This window comes from Rhineura floridana, chromosome 10, assembly GCF_030035675.1.
Source record: "Rhineura floridana isolate rRhiFlo1 chromosome 10, rRhiFlo1.hap2, whole genome shotgun sequence".
Taxonomy (NCBI): domain Eukaryota; kingdom Metazoa; phylum Chordata; class Lepidosauria; order Squamata; family Rhineuridae; genus Rhineura; species Rhineura floridana.
In genome coordinates, this window is record NC_084489.1 from 71,917,895 (window position 1) to 71,936,809 (window position 18,915).

Here is an 18,915-nt window from a genome sequence, read left to right on the forward strand (position 1 = left end):
AAACACTGGTATATAAGTTATGCATTTTATTTATTTATTCATTCATTTTCTGTAATGATCTTAGTATGGTTTAAAACGAAAGCTTTACTTCTGCCTGTCAGGATTTGAGAATGGAAAAGTCCTAATATTCCCTACATATAGTAGATTAGCATTCAAATCCAAATGAAGGGAAAACTCCCCTTAATATGTTTGTACTAACGGAAAGACTAATGATATATTGTTTGTTGCTTTCAGGTACCTAGCTGCTGGGAAGAGAACAAAAGGACTGGCTATTCTCGGCCCAGATAACCCCTACACTGCCAAAGATCCTTCGTGGGTTATACGATAACACTGTCAGCTTGGTGTACACGAAATCAAATAAACCAATATATATGTGACAAATACCAAAATAACTTTGGATCCTGCTGCTCTGTAACAGTGCTGCCGGGACAAGAAGCCATTGCACTGTGTCATATTAAAGAGTGTGCAGCTGCAGTAGTGTCAGTCTTTCATTAAACACCTAGAGGTGGGTTTTTGGTTTTTTTTAAAACCCTGACACTCTAGCTTATGACCCCAGTTTAGCTCAATCAGTTGAGATCATTTGACTGATTCTAGTTCCAGCTGGAACCACTGTTAGTTCTGGTTTAATTGATCAGTGTTAATTTTAGCTAGATCATGCTTAACACTTTGATAGTATCTAAATACATTAGAGAATAATTCAGTTTATTTGAAATCATGTCTAATAAATTGTTTTGCCTTTTTAAAAAAACTATGATTGACTTTGACATTCTTCTGTATTCGTACTTGAATATTTTGTGTCAACTTTGTACCATTAAATATTTCCAGTCCCTTTGAGTTATGTTTAGTATCTTGTTGTGGGACTTGTGTTCCACAAAAGGCAGAACACAAGTCTCTGCCTACCCCATACCCTGTTTTGCTTGGTGATGGGGTTGGGGGGATGTTTTGTTACTCCTTTCTTCCCTGGTGGTCTAGATAGCCATCATAGAATGCACTGCCAGAGGTGCTTACTGAAAATTTAAATACAGAGTTGCTCCTACGATCTTATTATATGTGTATCTCACATAGGTATTTTTAAGCAAGAGGCTGCAGTTTGACGATTCAAGTGTCTAGGTGGGTCCCAAAACCACTTTGCTACCGTGTGGATGCTCTATTACTTTCCCTTAGTGAGAGACTACTGTCTTTGGAACACATCACACCCCTACAACTACTTGTAAGCTATACTGCTGGATCCAATCTTTACATCTGCTTTGGAATCTAAACCATGTCGGGGTGTGACAACATTAGTTTTGAAGGTAGTGAACTTTCTATGCACTTAGAATAATAGAATAGCAGAGGTGGAAGGGTCCAATAAGGCCATCCAGTCCAACCCCCTGCTCAATGCAGGAATCCAAGTTAAAGCATACCTGATGGGTCCAGCTGCCTTTTGAATGCCTCAAGTGTTGGAGAGCCCACCATCTCCCTAGGTATGCCCAAGAAAGTTGATAATCCTGCATTTGCCAAGTCTCTCCTTACTATCTACCAGAGCACATGTTGGTTGCACTCAGTAAGTGCTGGTAGAAGAAATTGCCTTGTATATGAAGGCTATCATTAGGGAATCCCCTCACTTTAGACAATCTGAAAATGCACTACTTTTTTAAAAAACGCACATTCAACTGGGGCAAGTTAGCCAACATGGTGCCCTCCAGATCATGGATTACAACTCCCATCAACCCTGAGCATTGGCCATGTTGGCTGGGTCTGATAGAAATTGTAGTCCAACCCTGGAGGCCACCACATTGGCTACCTCTAACTACTGTTAGCTAATGGACAGGATGAGGCAAGATTGTAGAAAACAATTGACTCCAGAACATTTCGTTTAATACAGTTTTTTATTCTGGTTGGGGGCATACATAAGTTTCCTTTTAAATTTGACACAAAAACTAAGCTTCTGTAATATATACACAAGTGTAAACACTATCTGGTAAAAGTGCAAGAGATGAATAACATCACATTGAGTGCATAGAACCATTTTTGTACGTTATTGGTAAGGAACACATTGGTAATTGGGTTTTCTTTGTTAAGTTAGGCGCTAGGGTGTTTGTGTGGTGTATTTTTAAGAAGCCTAAGACAATACCTGGTAGAGAACGTTTGTGATGGTTGCTTTGCTTTTCCACAATAACTTAATGTTACAAAAAGCTGCAACAAGTATTCTAAAGCATCATTGACACACAATGGAGAACTATTGCACTCTTTAACAGTATAACACCTTCGGCTCATCAGCTCAAGCTTCTGCCGGTTTTGGTCTGCGCACATGCTCCAACTGTCCGGAATCTGAAATGTCGTAGCTGGTCTTGTATTTGGCCAGAATTTTCATCAGAGGCCGTAGCTTTAGCCACCACTGTTCCTTAGGAATTCGATGCCTGTTTGCCAAGACAGGAAAAAGTATTTTCAAAAGCTCATATTTAATCTTACAAGCAAGACTGATGCTCAGCAATAATGCCAACTGCTGAGGTTAATGCTCAGCTAGAAACAGAAATGGTAATTGTGTTGATCCCTCTAGAGTAGAGCTCTTCCAGGAAAGAACAGGGTCTATTTTCACTCTGCTTCTGTAAGTGGATGGTTTATATGGAGTGTTAGTTCTGATATGCTGTCAAGTCAACATGTATTCAACATTTAGATAAGTTGCCTACTTGCACAAGCAGTGTGAAGGAGAACTACAAGATCACGGAAGCTCCAGAGACTGACCTAGGAAATGATGCATTCCAATGATACGCACTTTGCCTGAGGTGTATTGACTCCCTTAAGATCCAGTACTCTGCCACAGCTTTAGGCTTGGCATCAGCACCTAGCATGGTGGAACAAAGGACCCATCAGGGCTGATGCCAGGACTAAAAATAATTTTGAAAAATTCAGCAGCAGCAGCCATCTCCCCCTGATATCTCTGGGCACCATCTCCAATATAGCGATACTACATTAGAGGCATTGGTTATAAAGAATTTGTGAAAGAAGATAACGGATGTTTCAGCGCTGCCAGGTCCTTGTGGAGAAATCCTTTCAAGAAGGAACTTTCTTTTTCCAAGGACCCAAACCAAGAAGAATGGTTCTGCTACTTTCCCTGCCTTTAGTTTCCTCACCACCTGGCTCAAGGAGTGGAGAAATGGGTCTGCCATGGATGTGCCAGAGGGATGAAGGGAACAGGGCTACCATAGAGTTACCCAGTGGTGCTGCTAGGAGAGAAAGGAGGGAATCTCCCCCCCCCTCAAACTTGGCACTGGATTGGGATCTGTTTACCAGGATGACGGTCTCAAATATGTATGGATTTCTTGCATACAAAGTCTTCATTCATTTTACCAGAAGAATTTGATAATGGCAAGAGGACTGTGCATTTAGAGATTTTTCACATAAAACTGATCACTGAACACACCAAAACTCAATGAAATAATGAACAAATCTGTATGCTGAAAGATTTAAAAAGGGGGATATTTAATTTGTGCTTAGAATGATGGCTTTGTATAATTTGCAATGGAATATAATCCCAACAGTTTTGAGGGGCACTTCAAGCCTAAAGTTGAATTAGTTTAATACAAAGAGTCTACCGTGTTGTCCCCAAAGAGATGCCAAGGAATGGCATGCTGTCCATAGAGAATTATGTTCAAAGACAGCTTAATTTTTACTAAGTTGTCAGGGTGTCTGCAATTCTAGTCTTCTACCTCTCATGATACAAGTGTTCTTTTTTCAACATTTTCTTTACTTACTCAAAGTCTGTTTCAACCTTCAGCTGGACCACAGGCTGGAAAAGAAGGTTCCTTCGGCGCATTCCCAGGAGACAAGCACTGTCCTCAGTGTTGGCAAATACTCTTCCTTTAAAAAAAGTTTTCTAGTTTTAGCTATGCAAAGAATAACATAGCTAGATGAAAAAATGGGAATAATGTACGGGGGGGATGAAATGTTAATTCTACAAAGGGCTTTTAATCTAATTTGGTTATTGAAATATTACAGTGAAGAATAATAATGTAAACTAGTGACGAACTGTGTTAGAGAACAGTTTTCATATTGGTAATCAGAGTGAGAGAATGAGTATCTGAGTCACTGGCCATTCATTTTTTTTAATTAGACATTTTTTCAGCATTACATTAAGAACTTCCTCAAACCTGGTAGAAATGCAAAAGAATGAAGCGCATTACCTTCGTCTGTGATCCATGCAGCAACCAAGAAAACAAAACAAGAAAGGAAGAATATGTGTAATTATGACACTGAATTCCTATACTCTTACAAATTATAGTCACGAATAGGTAAGTTGTGGAGGGTGTTTTGAGTGTATGTGTGGCAGGGGTAGAAGTCCAAGATTCATCACAAATTGTAACACCTTTGGAGCTATTCACAAACATAAGAGAAGAGCAGGACTAGCCAACCTGGTACATTCCAGATGTTTTGAACTTTAACTTCCACCAGCCCTAACAGCCAGGGGTGATGGAAGTAGAGCAGCAGGTTGACTACTCTCGAGTGTTGTATCAACTAGCATGACCAGACTGCAGGCTATGACAATTTGTGGCTTGATATACAGAAAACAGTGAGGTGTGTCTGTTAGGCATGGATGCTTTAGTCCCTGTAAACAAAGAATTGTGGATTAAGTATTCTGAATCATCACTCAAATATTCTTGATAACATAAAAAACATTGGTCAGAAACATGTCTACTTGGAAGTCTCACTGATTCAGCAAAACATGCCTCAAAGAAAGGGAGCTGACCTAAAAGATTAAAAAACGTTGGACTAAGACTAAGTAGCTGCAGCTTCTGTTTTGCATATTAAATTTTAATAAATGCTCTCTCTCCCCTCCCCACACCTAGTGTGCCTACAAGACATCTTACAAATAACATGAACTATGACATCTAAATAAATTCAAAAACAGCCGGGGGGGGGGCAGGAGGCATGTCCACCCAGTTAAAGTTTTCTTAGAAATCAAGAGAAAAATGTAGCAGTTAGATATTTCCCTTGTAAAATCTCATCAAAACAAAACCTGCTTTCAGAAGGCCAACAGTGAATCAACACTACAGCCTTCAAATGGAAGAACACTGACCAAACAAGGTGCTGTTACTGACTTCAATATTGCCAGCAATAGAGGAAAAATAAGACAGGACACCTAAACCTTTCATAGCTATGATGATGTATGAGAGAAGAAACAAAATCTGGGTTGATTCAGTTGTGCCTCACACATTCAATTTACTAAATATCACGTTTGGCAATTTCCTATTGATGCTAGCAGTTGATGCACTTAACTAGTTAATGTTACAAAAATGCCATCAACATTTCCTCACCTCTTCGATAGCTTTCTTTCAGTTTCTTAGAGAGCCACAGCACGGCCTTTGCTGAAATTTTTGTCCCGAAGTTTCTATCAAATGGAGAAGGGGCCCCACCCTGTGAAATTCAATAATTAGTTTTTAATATTGAGAATAAGTTTTATATTTTTGGAACTTAATTGGTTAAAAATTGCAAGTCAGTTATGAATTACAAGATTTACTGTCTCACATTAGGCAGAAATTGAGACATGCGTGTACAAGTCGTTATGCACAGCAAGTAGTGATCCAGAATGGGAAGATCATTTGGGCCTCCATTGAATCACCCAAATGCAGCATCATAAGTAAATGATGCAAATCAAACACAGTTCTTATTTGTGACATCAGATTGTTATACTTTAAATCAGACTTGCTGACGTATGAACCTGCAAAACGTCCATTCAATGGCTTTGATTCCAGTGGCAATATCTTCATGCCTAGATGTTACCACTGAATTATTATTAAAATTAGTTAAATGTGATTAAACTTATGTAATACAGTGAAGTAGGCATGTACCTCCTCTCTGGCTATAAGAATGATAGACGGAGCATGCAGAAACTGAGCACTTAAACCTGTGTGTGTTGCAGATCTCCTCGTGGGACATTTCCAGTCTAGTAGGAAACAGGAAGCCAGCTTCTACACTTGCATCACAATTGCTGGGTTAGAAGAACTGTTTTAAACCTCTTGCTTCATCCTGGAGAATTCCTAAGGCATGCTTACCTGCTGCATGTGACCCAGGACATTCTTTCTGCAGTCAAAGACTCCTTTCCCTTCCTCAGAATAAAGCTGGTAAATGAAGTCAGTTGTGTAATTCTCACTACTATTTTCATTCCTGTACAAGGCAAACACAAACATGGTTGGTTTACATTTCTAGAGTGCATGAATATCCCGCCTTTTTCCATGAAGGAGCATAAAGTAGCAGACATGGGGTTCCCAGATAGTCTCCCACCCAGGCACTGACTAGACCCAAATCTCCTGAGCTTTAAAAAAACAAACAGAAGAAATTTCATGCCCATAAGAGAGTCTCTCAAATAAGTAACTGTGATAACGGTGCAAATGAGGGAATTATCACTACAAATCCCTACAGCTTATCACCTTCAAAACCCAAGTAGGACACAATGTGAAAAAATAATGTTTAGCTGCCATGTGGGGAAGGGACCAATATATGAGCATATGCAGCTGCCCTATAATCAGGCCCAATGTCAGCATTCGGCCTAGTTGGGCAGCTGCTGAAGGCCCGCATGTATTGACAACTGTGCTGGATTGAATCTATCTGCATGCCCATTCATTCTAGCCTGCTCACAGCCCTTTTTGAAGAGCCTCTTTCAGAGTGGAGATGGCTCTGCCTATACTATGTAGGACTACCAGGCAAACTATTCTGGTCTGGTCTCCTCTTCTAAGGCATCAGGCAGAGGCCTTTGCCAGCCTTATTATCCAAGATCCTTTAATAAGAGATGTCAGGGATCAAACCTGCACTTTGTCACTGAACCAAGGTGCTTTTCTGGGGGTGGCGTGTTCCGTACCTCCTGAAAAATTATTTGCCATTTTCCTTTCCCACTCACAAAGCATGATTTTACAGGGCACTTGAGTGAACTGTCAACTTACCTCAGCACCAATCCACGTTGAATGCTGGTTTTCATCTTTTCAGTCAAATGTTCCACATTGGCCTATAAATAATACATCATTTATTGTAGTCAGTCAAGTGGTGTTTGCTCGTTGCAAACCTTTGCCTTATATGAATCCAAAAGGAGTGCTGACTGTTACCAAACTATATAGAGATTGGATAGGTACCTTTTACAGGGACAGTCTGGTTCCTGCTTTGCTGTGCTGGACCAGGCAAGTGTATCAGTCTCCATTTTACATAACACCCCTTCCGATAAGAACCACACATGGGCTTTCAAACGCTACTTTTATCTGGCACCGAAAAGCCAAAATATTCACCAAGCAGTCTTAGGCAAATCACTTATTTTTTCAGCCCCTCCTCACTTGCATCTGCAATATGAGGCTAATCATAGTGGCCTTGGTTACAGGTCTGTGTAAGGATCACTGAGCTATGCAAGGTAACTGCCTTGAATACTTGAAATTTGCTATAGAATTATTAGAAATAGTACTTGGGTAGAGATAAGACTTGGCTGATTTTATGCAAAAAATAGGATCTCAGAGTGGGTTCCTAGTTTTTGTGAGCAGATAGCTAACAGTCTAAGTAATGGGTTCTCCTGGTCCCATTTTGTCACTCAACATACAAGAACGTACCAAGTACATTCTCCTGATCACTCTACAATCACAGTCAGTCTCAAAACATCCAGGATTAAAGAGAAAGGGCTTCTTGGGCAAAGGCTGTTTCTTCTAGGTAACACCTCTCTTTTAATATATTTATGAAATCTGTGCTCATAGATCACACCAAACAATCCTGGCGCTAGTATGAATAAGAAATCAAAGCTGCTGTATGCACATTAGTGGAGAATATGGTGGCAGGGATCAATAGTCAGCCTTCATGATGCCCTTCCCCATTGCTGACACCAGATTTTGGGTCCTTCAAGAGTTTGGAGCAGCAACTATTCAGCAAATGTCATTCAAGACTTCTATGGAACTGCCACAAAGGATGAGAGGCTGATGTAAAAGGCCCAAAGGCCATAATTTAGCCAGCCCAGATACAGAATGGATTAAAGTCATTAGTCTTGATAAAAACCAATTACTTTTTGCAAAAGGCCATCTTGCATTCACCCAATTTCAGCCTTAAAATAACGGTTTTACTTATTTTATAAGCATTATACAACAGGGGTGGTATGGATGTTTATAACATGATGCCCTCCAGATGTTGGTGTGGCTGATAGGCGTTTGAGACCAACAACCTCTGGAGGGCCACAGGTTCCCTATCCTTAGTATAAGCACTCTTTTTTTTGCCGAAGTTTGGGGAAATTCTTTGGATGGACAATAGGAAATCAGGGTGCTTTGAAGCTTTGGGTTTTATACGTCTGGATATGTCTTAGCAGATCACATATGCTTAACACTGTTGGCAGCAAGGTAATAGCGTCTTACTGGAAATTACAACCATAACATACAAGTGGCTATTTATTAATTGGATAGAGTCACACAGATGCATAGTCACAACTTGATGACTTCAGTATCAAGTGATAATTTGTACATGGAAATAAGCCAGCACCAATTCCAGAAAAAAATTCTCTTACTTTATATCACTTCAAATACAACACTTTTCAATAAAAAGGGATCTTACATTCAGCTATTGAGCCAATGATGATTATGTTGATGCACATGTAAAGGTGAACCTGCCCACAGACATTGAATTTGCATGCTATTATTTATTCAGTTCAGCTCACTTTATATCCCCGTTCTTTCTCCCAAAAGAACCCAGAACAGCTAATAGATAAGATACAGGTTTCGCATACCTGAAGCTCTCGAATATCAAATTTCTCTTCGAAGATGTATGCAGCATCAGCCCCCGCAGCAAGGGCCCCCATATTTGCCAAGTAGCCGCAATAGCCGCCCATGGTTTCAATGATGAACACACGGCGCTTTGTCCCACTTGCTGACAGCTTGATTCGGTCGCAGGTCTAGCAAAGGATGGTCTATTAGTGACTTAAAAGTAAAATGCTTACCACCAAGGCGACATTTTAGCATCATCTGGACTACAACTGTTTTGTTTTTCACAATGACAACTATCATTCATCATGAAAAGTAAAAATCATTATTTTAAAAACATTTCTCTTCTCTTAGCCTTCCACAGGTCACCTGCAATGCTTCACACATTAGCCTAGATATTAGATATGTGAATTCTTGACATAAAAACAGTTTTTGGAAAATTCTTAGGTCTGGCATTTTTCTGGAACAGAAAATCAAGACTCCTCTTGACTCCCAAATTTCAACATTACGTACAGCTGAGGTCACATCTTTCCTCTCAAGTACTTTGTTTTTAATCTGAAAATGACGACTTAGACTGCAATCCTAACCTTACTTACCTGGAAGTAAGCCCCCGTGAATCCAGTAGGACTTACTTCTAAGAAGACATGGCTAGGATTGTGCTGTCAGATCAGGAATTGTTCCTCAGTTCACATAAGAGGAAGGGCAATTTCCAACTGCTCTCCCCTCATCTGCAGCCCTCCCTTCCCCCAAACACAACATATCCCACATAACCATTTTCAAGGGTTCCCTCAACCTTCAAGAGCCAATTTCCAGGCTGAACAAAGAGAAGGCGGCAGGAAAGGCCAATTCTTGGAACCCTGTTCCATTCATGGAAAGAGAACTAGGATCCAACTCTGTATAACTCTTGCAAGGAAACAGATGGTATACAGATTATATGTAGATCAAGCGAGAATTGTTGCATATAATTTATTACGTTGTAAAGCAATCAGTTTTGTACCATGAAAAACTGACATGTGGTATATATATGTTCCAGAGCTTGGAAAAGTTACTTTTCAAAACTACAACTCCCATCAGCCCCAGCCAGCATGGCCACTGGATTGGGCTGGTGGGAGTTGTAGGGCAAAAAAGTAACTTTTCCAAGCTCTGATATGTTCATAAGAAATGTCTTAATATTTTCTACAACTTCTTGTTCTCCATGATGAAGTGTCTGACTAAACTGACCAAGGCTGTAGTCCTAAAGCTGAGGTGAGGAGGAGAGATCACTGAAGTAGTCTGTCCAACATCCTCCAAGGATCTTGTGGCAGGGTGGGAGTACTCTTGTGCTTCTCTACCCTTTTTATGTTTAAAAAACAAAACATTTCCTTCCGATTGGAAACAAAGGGAGAAAATAAAAGGGACTGAGCTGCGTGAGCTTCAGGGCTGGCACTGTGTAATCCCTGGTTTGGGAGTTGGCAGACTGGGAAGGTGTCCCCTGGTCCACTTCGGCCCACCACTTTTTGTCCCTACTGACCTCCAACCTATGACATTGATATTACTAGGGTTGCAGAAGTTTTCACATTGGCAAGCAAGGGGAATCCAATATCAGAGTTCCCTCTGAAACGTCAAAGCTTTTCCTTCCACCCTGGAGAGGGAGATCAGATACTTCCTATGGCCCTGGAATCCTCTCGCAGAAGCCATAGGACTACAGTGCCCATTCATTTATAACTTCAAAAATACCTGTCTATGTGCCTGCTCATGTTTACTCTTCTACAAGGACACTTAGCTGTCAGCGCTAGCCTCTAAGCCAGGAGTGGGGTACCTTCGGGACTTCAAGTGTTGCTGAACAGCAACTGCCATCAGCCCTAACAAGCATGGCCAAGGCTAGGGATGATGGGAGGTGTTATTCCACAACATCTGGAGGACCAAAGATTCCCCACACTGCTTTAGATCATAGGGGAGAATGCTTCTCTAACATCTACTTTTTGATCTTATAACACCCTTCTTGTTCACTGGAAGACAGGAAGTATATTTTGCCCCAAAATAGCATTACATTAAAATGTTCATGCTGCCTTTTTGTCCCAAAACCATTCTTAAAGCAACAAAATGCAACATCATTAAAGCAACATTGTTGAACTACTCCTGAGCTGGGAAGCTCCGAGCGACTGCAGCAGCGAGCCGCAGTGCTGGGGGGGACGAAACCGCCACAGCGAGTATCCGACTCACCCCAGGAAAGAAGGGAGCGCCGCTGTTGCAAAGCAGAGACGGCAGTAGCAGTCTCCTCTGTACCTGACCGGGAGCTCAGGCAGGGAACAGAGTGAGGGGAAAAAACAGTTGACAAAGCAGACACCCCCAGGGCAGTAAAAGAAAGGGAGCGGGGAAACAAAAATCACAGCCCTAATCCCAACACAGTCTCACACACACTTAAAATAAAAAACCACTACACTAACTAGCTTAAATCCTTACACTACAGTAGATAACAGCCTCGGACGAAGGCAAGAATGAACTGGAGTGGGAGGGGCTTGATGCCCCAGGTCTTGACTTCAATACATTCCTACCTTCGGACGCTAGATGGCGCTATTACCCACATGATGGCATGCTACCTGGGGAAAATTATTTACTACTGGGAGGATAACTTGGCATTTTGACTTCTTCCTGTAACACATGCCCCTGACTTGGGAGCATTTCAGCCCACAGCTCATTGCATACCAGCACCTGGATTTTGTAGGCTGAACTTGTTAAGTAGATCTGATGCATGGGATCCAAAGTGACCCTCAGAGTTTGAAATCACAGTTCTGATCTGTCCCAGAAACTTAATGGCATGAAGCAAAAGCCTTCTGGAAACATTTCTTCTTTTAGCTTGCAGACATGGGTTGAAGTATTTTCTGTCTTACCTCTACAATGGTATTCAGAGAAGTGTCAGCACCGATACTGAAGTCGGTGCCAGGCACATTGTTGCTAATAGTAGCAGGCAACACACAGATAGGAATGCAAAACTCCTCAAAGCGGGGCCGTGCTTCAAGTAACTGCAGACAGCTCTCAAAGGCCTGAAGTAGCGGTACAAGGAATGATAAGCAACATACTTTGTGCCCTTGCTTTCCACAATTATTAGGCATTCTGCTAGCGGCTCCTTGTGTGTGGCAATGGAAGGTTTGGCTTCCCAGTGGTGCAATTACCCCCAAAGCAGGTGATTTTAAGAATGGCTCGTCTCATTTAGACCCACAACAGGTCACTGGATTTGCACTGGTGCAGAAGAGGGGGAAAATCAACAGATGTTAGTAGAAAGGTGAAACAAGCAAAACATGGAAGACACAGAAAGACGGAAATAGTTTAGTGAAGGAAATTAGCAACTGTTCTACACTCTGAAAGGTTAATAATGATTTTAAGTTATTTATACCCTGCTTTTCAAACTCAGTTTTCAAAATGGATTAGGAATATGTCCAGAATTGGAAGAAGCTGCCAGTAGCTAGGCATGGCTTACTAGCCAGTCATCTATGGTCACAACAAATCCTCCCCTCTAGTCTTCTGCACATGCCAGAGACGTTGGGATGGGAGTGGTCAAATCATAATTGGATTGTGGAGCAGCATAAGCATGCCAAAGCTAAGTGTGACATCAGAGAATTCTACTATCTCCACACCTAGGGAAGGGGAGTTTCTCATGTCATGCTGAACAAGGGCCCTCAAAAGAGCCCCTGGTAAGCATACTGGTGAAGCCCTGTCAACAGCAATACTATGCAAGATGCTTTTATCTTCATACAGTACATATTGTGTGTAGAATAAGCTTCCAGCACTTTTGAATCTACCTACTAACTGGGACATCTCATTGATACCATATAGCACCTCTGCTGAGGGGGCTGCACTAGCTGACAATATGCTGCCGGATGCAGTTCAAAGTTTTGCTTTGAGCATTTAAAGCCCTACGGTCCAGGTTACTTAAAAAACTGCCTTCCCCCATCTATCCCTGCCTGTCATATGCACTCCTCAGATATGCACAGCCAAGAGTACAGCATTCCCCAGAAACATGCATATTAGGCACTAGAAACCAGGCTTTTAGTGTTGTAGCTCCAGCCTTCTAGAATCATTTACCAACTGAAATTACACAGCCCCCTATCATTTGAAGATTTGTCTTATAAATCTGCAAATAAAAAAATGTTCACATTTATTGTCTATCCTTTACATCTTATCCATTGTATTTAAGTGTTATGGGCTGTACTGATGCTGCTGGCTCCTGCTCTGTCCTGTGTTCTATTAGCACAGAGAGAAAGTACAGGCTATGTGACTGGGACACATCGGGTGTACTGTATTAACATGCTCAATTTTAGAATGTTTTTAAATATCTTTTTAAATTTTGTAACCCGTCCTGGGACCTTTGGGAGAAGGGCAGGCAACTAATTCTATTCTAATAATAATAACAGAAAAACCCTCCACATGGAAGAACCATTAAAAGAAGCTGATGTACACATTATGCATAATGTGGTGGCAGAATAAGTTGCAGGGATAGGTCAGTTTTTAAATTCCCTTGTATCCAACAACAACAATCGTACCTATATGTAGAAAACTAGCATGCCAAACAGAAAGGCAATCTCCTTCATGTGCAGGAAGGAATTTGTTTTTGGTTGGATGCTTTTTGAAAAAAGGAACATATTAAAGAACATAGTTGTCCCAACGAGTACAGTCCAACATTTCTCCACAGTATGCAGAATGAGGTAGTAGAACAGCTCTTACAGTTAATGAACTGACAAGCCAACAACTTGACTATCATTTTGAAGGAAAATTCTTGTACTACTCATGTACATGTTAAAATATAATCCTCCCTCAGGGTGGCACGCATGGAGGATTCTGTGTTTGGGGATCCAATGTATCCTCACAACCCTGTATCCTCACAGTCTGCGTCTGTGTTAGAATTGCTTAATATGTTAATAATGTTTTTAACCCTTTTTTAAAGTTGTTTTTTAAAAACTGTTTTGTTTTAATGTATTTTAAGATCTGTTTTTATGCTGTTTTAAAGTGTTTTTAGCGCTTTGTTTGCCGCCCTGGGCTCCTGCTGGGAGGAAGGGCAGCACACAAATTAAATAGTAAATAAATAAATAAATAAAACCCAGCAAGGTAGGTCAGGTTATAAGAGTCAGTGAGCTTGATGGCTGAATGGGGATTTGCGCTCAGTCTCCCTTGTCCAAGTCCACACCACACTAACAAATATCACTGTATTAATAAAAGGAAGATAGTAGTAGGAGCACAAAGTCAATCCTGTTCATATAGTTACAAGGCTTTATGAGATAAATGGAAGTTAAAAAGGAGAGTCAACTTTCTCCAAGATGGTCGGAGGTTATTTAATTCCACAAGAATAGAAGGACCACTAGAATGTATATTATGGATTAAGAAAACAAGTCATGCCAGCATGTTTAACGACCAGAGTAAAAAGAAAAAAAGCTATAAAAGGCAAGAAGCTTTTTTTAAACAGCTGAAGTCATGCCCCTAAAGAGGAGGATAAAGAGAAGTACAAACTCTGACTTCTCCCCACAAAAACAATAGAAATGAAAACACATTGCTAAAAGCATAAAGACAAACAGTAAAACAACTTTTTGCATAAAATTTCACCCTGGAAGATCCTGGACAGATATCCATGCCTCACCCCCCTTATTTTCCCTCAGAGCGGGTATCTGAAGAACTGAAGCAAATAAGGTGACAATCAATAGCACTCAAAGGGCTGTCAAATTAATATGTCACCGAACCTGGATGGTGCACACCTAGAAAGAACTCAAAGGTGAAATTGCTGATCTAACTAAAAATGCAACATATCACTAAAATCAGCCTCCCTTATCAGTGGACTGGAAAGCAGCCAACATATTACCATTTAAAAGAGAAAAAAGGCTATGGGGTGGGGTGGGGGAATCATAGGCTAGTTAGTTTAAGTTCTATTGCAGGTAATTGATGAAAGCATTATTTAAACAATCATAATAAAGAAAAACGTCTTTTTGGGGAAAAACAGCATGGCTTTTGAAAAAGTATGTAATGACTCAACAACTTTGGGAGTACTCTTTGTGTCAAAATGCATATAGATATGCTTGATCCAGAAGACACCATTATCAGAGCATTTTAGAGCTGAAAGATGCTTTGGAGGTTATCTACTCCAACCCCCTGCTCAGTGCACAAATACATTCTTGACAGATATCTGTCCAGTGTCTACTAAATATCTCTCAAAGGAAAGTCCATCACCTCCTCAGACAGTTTGTTCTGGTGCTGAACAACATTTACCATTAGTACATTTCTCTACCCCTCATGATCCTAGTGCCCCTCGTTTGGGCACAGTCCAGTTGGATAATGTCCTCCTTAGATCACATCCTGTAGCTTTCTCCCTGAGATCTCACTCCAGGTTGATGTACAGTCATTACTGAGTACATTTTAGGTATAACTGTTCAACCAGTTGTGCATATACCTAGTAGTAGTTTTGTCCAGCCCCCATTTTGCTATCTTGTCAACAAGGATACAATGGGAAACTTTGTCAAATGCTTTGCTGAAATCATTATATACTCATCCACAGCATTCCCATGATCTACCATAGTAACTTTATAAAAAAGAGACAAAAGTTTGTCTAGCATGACTTATTCTTGACCTATGCTAGCTCCTAGTAATCAATGCATTATTTTCTAGATGCTTACGAACTGGCCATTTAATAATCTGTTCTAGAATTTTGCCAGCTATTAGCATTAAGCTGACTGGTCTGTAGTTTTCCAGATCCAAATTACCTCCCTTTTTGAAGATAGACAAATGTTGTCCCTATCTCCAGTCTCTCAAACACTGTCCAAGAATTTTAAAAGATTACAGACAGGAGCTCTGAAATACTCTGCAGCCTCTTGAACACTTTGGAATGTAATTCATCTGACCCTGAAGACTTGAACGTGCTGAAAGTAATGAGGTGTTCTCTAGCTATCTCCTTACCTATCCTGGACAGCAAATCCATCCTTCTATCATTTGTCCTACTTTTCCTAAGTTGAACTCAACTCCCCTTGAGTGAGAAGACTGAGTTGAAATAGCAGTCACATAATTTCGCCTTCTCTCCATCATCTCTTAATACTTCACCGTTTTTTTTTTTTGAAACAGGAGACCAACTCTTTTCGTAACCTTCTTGCTTTGAAGATAACCAAAAAAGCTCTTTTTGCTGCTTTTAGTATCCCTTGCAAGCCTCAGCCCATTCTGGGCAGATATCAGCATAGTTTAAGCCCCCCATTACTACTATGGCATATCTCTATGGAAGTTCTGAATATTTTTTATGAAGGCATCATCCATATCTTCCAGTTGGTTGTGTAGTCTCTAGTATACTGCCTCTCTCTCCTGCTATCCTTAACCAATAGAGTTTCCACTTTCAGATTGTGGATTTCTGAGAAGTTGCACGTTTTCTTTACATCATATAATGTGATTCCCCCTCCCTTTCCACTGGATCTATTTCTTTTGAACAAGGTATACCCTTCAGTTACTATAGTTGAGTCATGAGTCTCACTGCAGTAAATCTCAGTGATAACTATCATATCATACTTACCTTCCCATATTTGGATTTCAAGTTCATGTTAATTTCCCATACTTTGTGCATTAGTATATAGACGCTGGAGGCCAAGGGTGTTGCACTCTCCCAGTTTCCCTCCTCCATACCTGTAAATTACTGGGCACCACTTACAAAAGCTTTTGACAAAGCCTTCACCGAAGGTTCCTGAGTTATCTTAACAGGCCTAGGATAAGGCAGGACCTCTTAAAACTAGGCAAATTAACAACAACATCACACATCAAAGTCCAATCCAAGAATTTATTGCCAGGCCATAGGCCATCACAACATACATATATAATAACAAAGTATAAAATCATGTAAGACCAATTAAAACAAAAGTTAAAAGGAGGAAAGAAAAACATTCAGTGAGAGAGCCTATACAAGATTTAAAAGCTTTAGTCAATATAACTATAATAAAACTAAATATACGTTCTTCGATAGAGCCTATATAAGATTTAAAAACCTTGGTCAATAATATATTTAGCCCTCATTTTTTGAGCCGCGAGGGCAAAGTGAGCCACCCTGTAAGTAACCCTATAGTCCATATCAGACAAAAGATAAAAAATAGTTTGGGATGCCCGGTCAGGCCCTTGTAAATTGGGAAGGGGATTAAGAAACTGGGATCTTGGTTGAGCATAAATGGGGCAATCCAATATGTAATGCAAGAGATCTTCCACCTTTTGGGAGCAGCATACACATTTCCTCTGATCTCTCGGAATCTGAAGATAACGGCCAAACATAAAGGCATTTGGCATCGTCTGAAATCTCAGAGATGTGAAGGCATGTCGTAAATGGACCGGAAGGGGGAGTAAGAGATAATTTGCAATGGAGTGGTCTTTTTTATATACCCCAAACCATGACGAAAAGTTGGAATTCAAAATTGTCAAGTTATCCATCCATATACAGTGGTTTTGTATCTGTTTACGAAGTTCAGACTTATCTAGTAGTAAATTTGACTGATTAGAGATATGATAATGGAGCTGAATCGCTCGAAGTTTTGAGCTCCAAAACCTATCCTTAACAGCAATTTCATGGCACGCCTTGACTAGTATCCTATGCTCTGCCCTTTCCGAAAACCCGCTTGTTCTGGGTGAATGAGTAGGTTGTCCGCTTCCCACTCCTCTAACTTGAGCAGGAGAAATTTGCTATATAATTTGGCACCTGCGTTAAGTAAACTAATGGGCCGATAATTATTAGGATCTTGTCTCTCTCCTTTTTTAAAAATGGGGATGACAGTGCTTTGTTTCCATCCCTCGGGCATAACGCCAGTTTCATTAATCTGAGTAAACAGATTAGCCAGAATGGGGGCCCACCAATCTGGAAAGTTGATAAAAAGTTCAGCTGGGATCATATCACCCCCTGGCACCTTACCCCTTTTTAACAAGGAGATGAGGGACTTAATTTGGGTTTTTGTAACCGGGGGCCAGGGGGGCAAATCTAACTCTTTAATAGGCCGAAGCACAGAACTTATAGATGGGGCTGCATAAAGTTTAGAGAAGTGTTCATACCATATCCTGGCAGAAATTTGGTTGTTAATAGGGTACCTGTTCGCACCCGTACCACCAGCAACCAAATCCCAAAATAATCGTTCATTACCCTCATGTAGCGCTTGACTGAGTCGTTCCCATTGAGCTCTCGCAAACCTGTCCTTTTTTTGCCTCAACATGGATCTGTATGAAGAACGAAGATGTACTAGATGTTCATGACAGAATGCAGATGATCCCCTTTTAGATCTGCGGGCATAATTTACTAATACTCTCTTAGCTGCTTTGCATTCATAATCATACCACCTCTTAGATCTTAATCGAGCAGACTTAGAAGAATTCTTCCGAGACAGCAAGGGTTTAAAGAAAGAGATAATATTCTGATATGCATTAAGTGCATCAATCTCATAATTAATATTATTAATAGAATGCAAGGTACTGTCGTTTAATAATTGCATTAGTTCCGTTTGTAAGTTTGGGGTCCATCGTATTCTACGGTCTGCAATTTGGAGACCATCCATATCAGGGAGTACAGGAGAAGGGAGGGGGGAGCGCAAATTCAAAGTCGTTGAGGTAGGAAAATGGTCACTATCAATTCTATCTAAGACGTTGAATGTACATACCTCTTTAGTTAAAGTACTTGAAACCAGTGTGTAGTCTATCACACTGGCTCCCCTAGAGGAGAGGTAAGTATATGCTCCATATGATTGGTCAATAACTGAACCATGTAGGCAATCCAAGAGGTGTTTATGGGAGAGCTCAATAAGTCTCCTACCTTGTTTGTTAATAACCTTATCTTGGGAGACCCTGGCCATTTGAGCAGGTAGTAATAATTGACCATGATTAGATTCAGGCCCTTCTACAAGACCGGAACCCAGTCTAGCATTGAAATCCCCACATAGTATAATTCTATGAGAGGGGAATCGAAGTTCTAGCGATGTTATGTATTCCGAGAGATGATCCTAGACACAACCTGAATCTAACCTTTTGGCCATATGAGGGGGAAAATAAACATTTATAACAGTAAGATCCCCCAAAATGGGGCCATGTAATCGAATGCCTTGAATATAGTGACCACAGTTTGGATTGAGAACCTGTATATCAACCGGGAGATCAACAGAAACAAAAATACAAAGACCCCCACTACCTCTCCCTCTATTATTGACTTTGGCCGCTGGAAGAGTGAAAACTCGATAACCATTTAAAAAGACTAGAGAATCTG

At 40.6% G+C, this 18,915-nt stretch overlaps 2 protein-coding genes across 11 annotated transcripts in view; one reads left to right on the forward strand and one right to left on the reverse strand.

The window, feature by feature from the left end:
* PITRM1 (pitrilysin metallopeptidase 1) overlaps positions 1 to 823 on the forward strand; it is a 39,833-nt gene extending 39,010 nt beyond the window's left edge. For both annotated transcript variants that reach the window (XM_061586333.1, XM_061586334.1), the window contains exon 27: positions 235 to 823. In XM_061586333.1, coding sequence (XP_061442317.1) covers positions 235 to 328 — 94 coding nt within the window. In that variant the 3' untranslated portion in view covers positions 329 to 823. The remainder of the gene's footprint in view (positions 1 to 234) is intronic.
* Positions 824 to 1,849: 1,026 nt separating this feature from the next.
* PFKP (phosphofructokinase, platelet) overlaps positions 1,850 to 18,915 on the reverse strand; it is a 395,018-nt gene continuing 377,952 nt past the window's right edge. For 6 of the 9 annotated variants that reach the window (XM_061587942.1, XM_061587944.1, XM_061587945.1 and 3 more), the window contains 6 exons: positions 8,720 to 8,884; positions 6,918 to 6,979; positions 6,033 to 6,144; positions 5,295 to 5,394; positions 3,735 to 3,840; positions 1,850 to 2,399 (listed from right to left, as the gene is read on the reverse strand). In XM_061587942.1, coding sequence (XP_061443926.1) covers positions 2,261 to 2,399; positions 3,735 to 3,840; positions 5,295 to 5,394; positions 6,033 to 6,144; positions 6,918 to 6,979; positions 8,720 to 8,884 — 684 coding nt within the window. In that variant the 3' untranslated portion in view covers positions 1,850 to 2,260. Of the gene's footprint in view, positions 2,400 to 3,734; positions 3,841 to 5,294; positions 5,395 to 6,032; positions 6,145 to 6,913; positions 6,980 to 8,719; positions 8,885 to 11,563; positions 11,717 to 18,915 lie in introns of those variants that run through there. The other 3 variants (XM_061587948.1, XM_061587940.1, XM_061587947.1) reach the window with 2 other exon arrangements.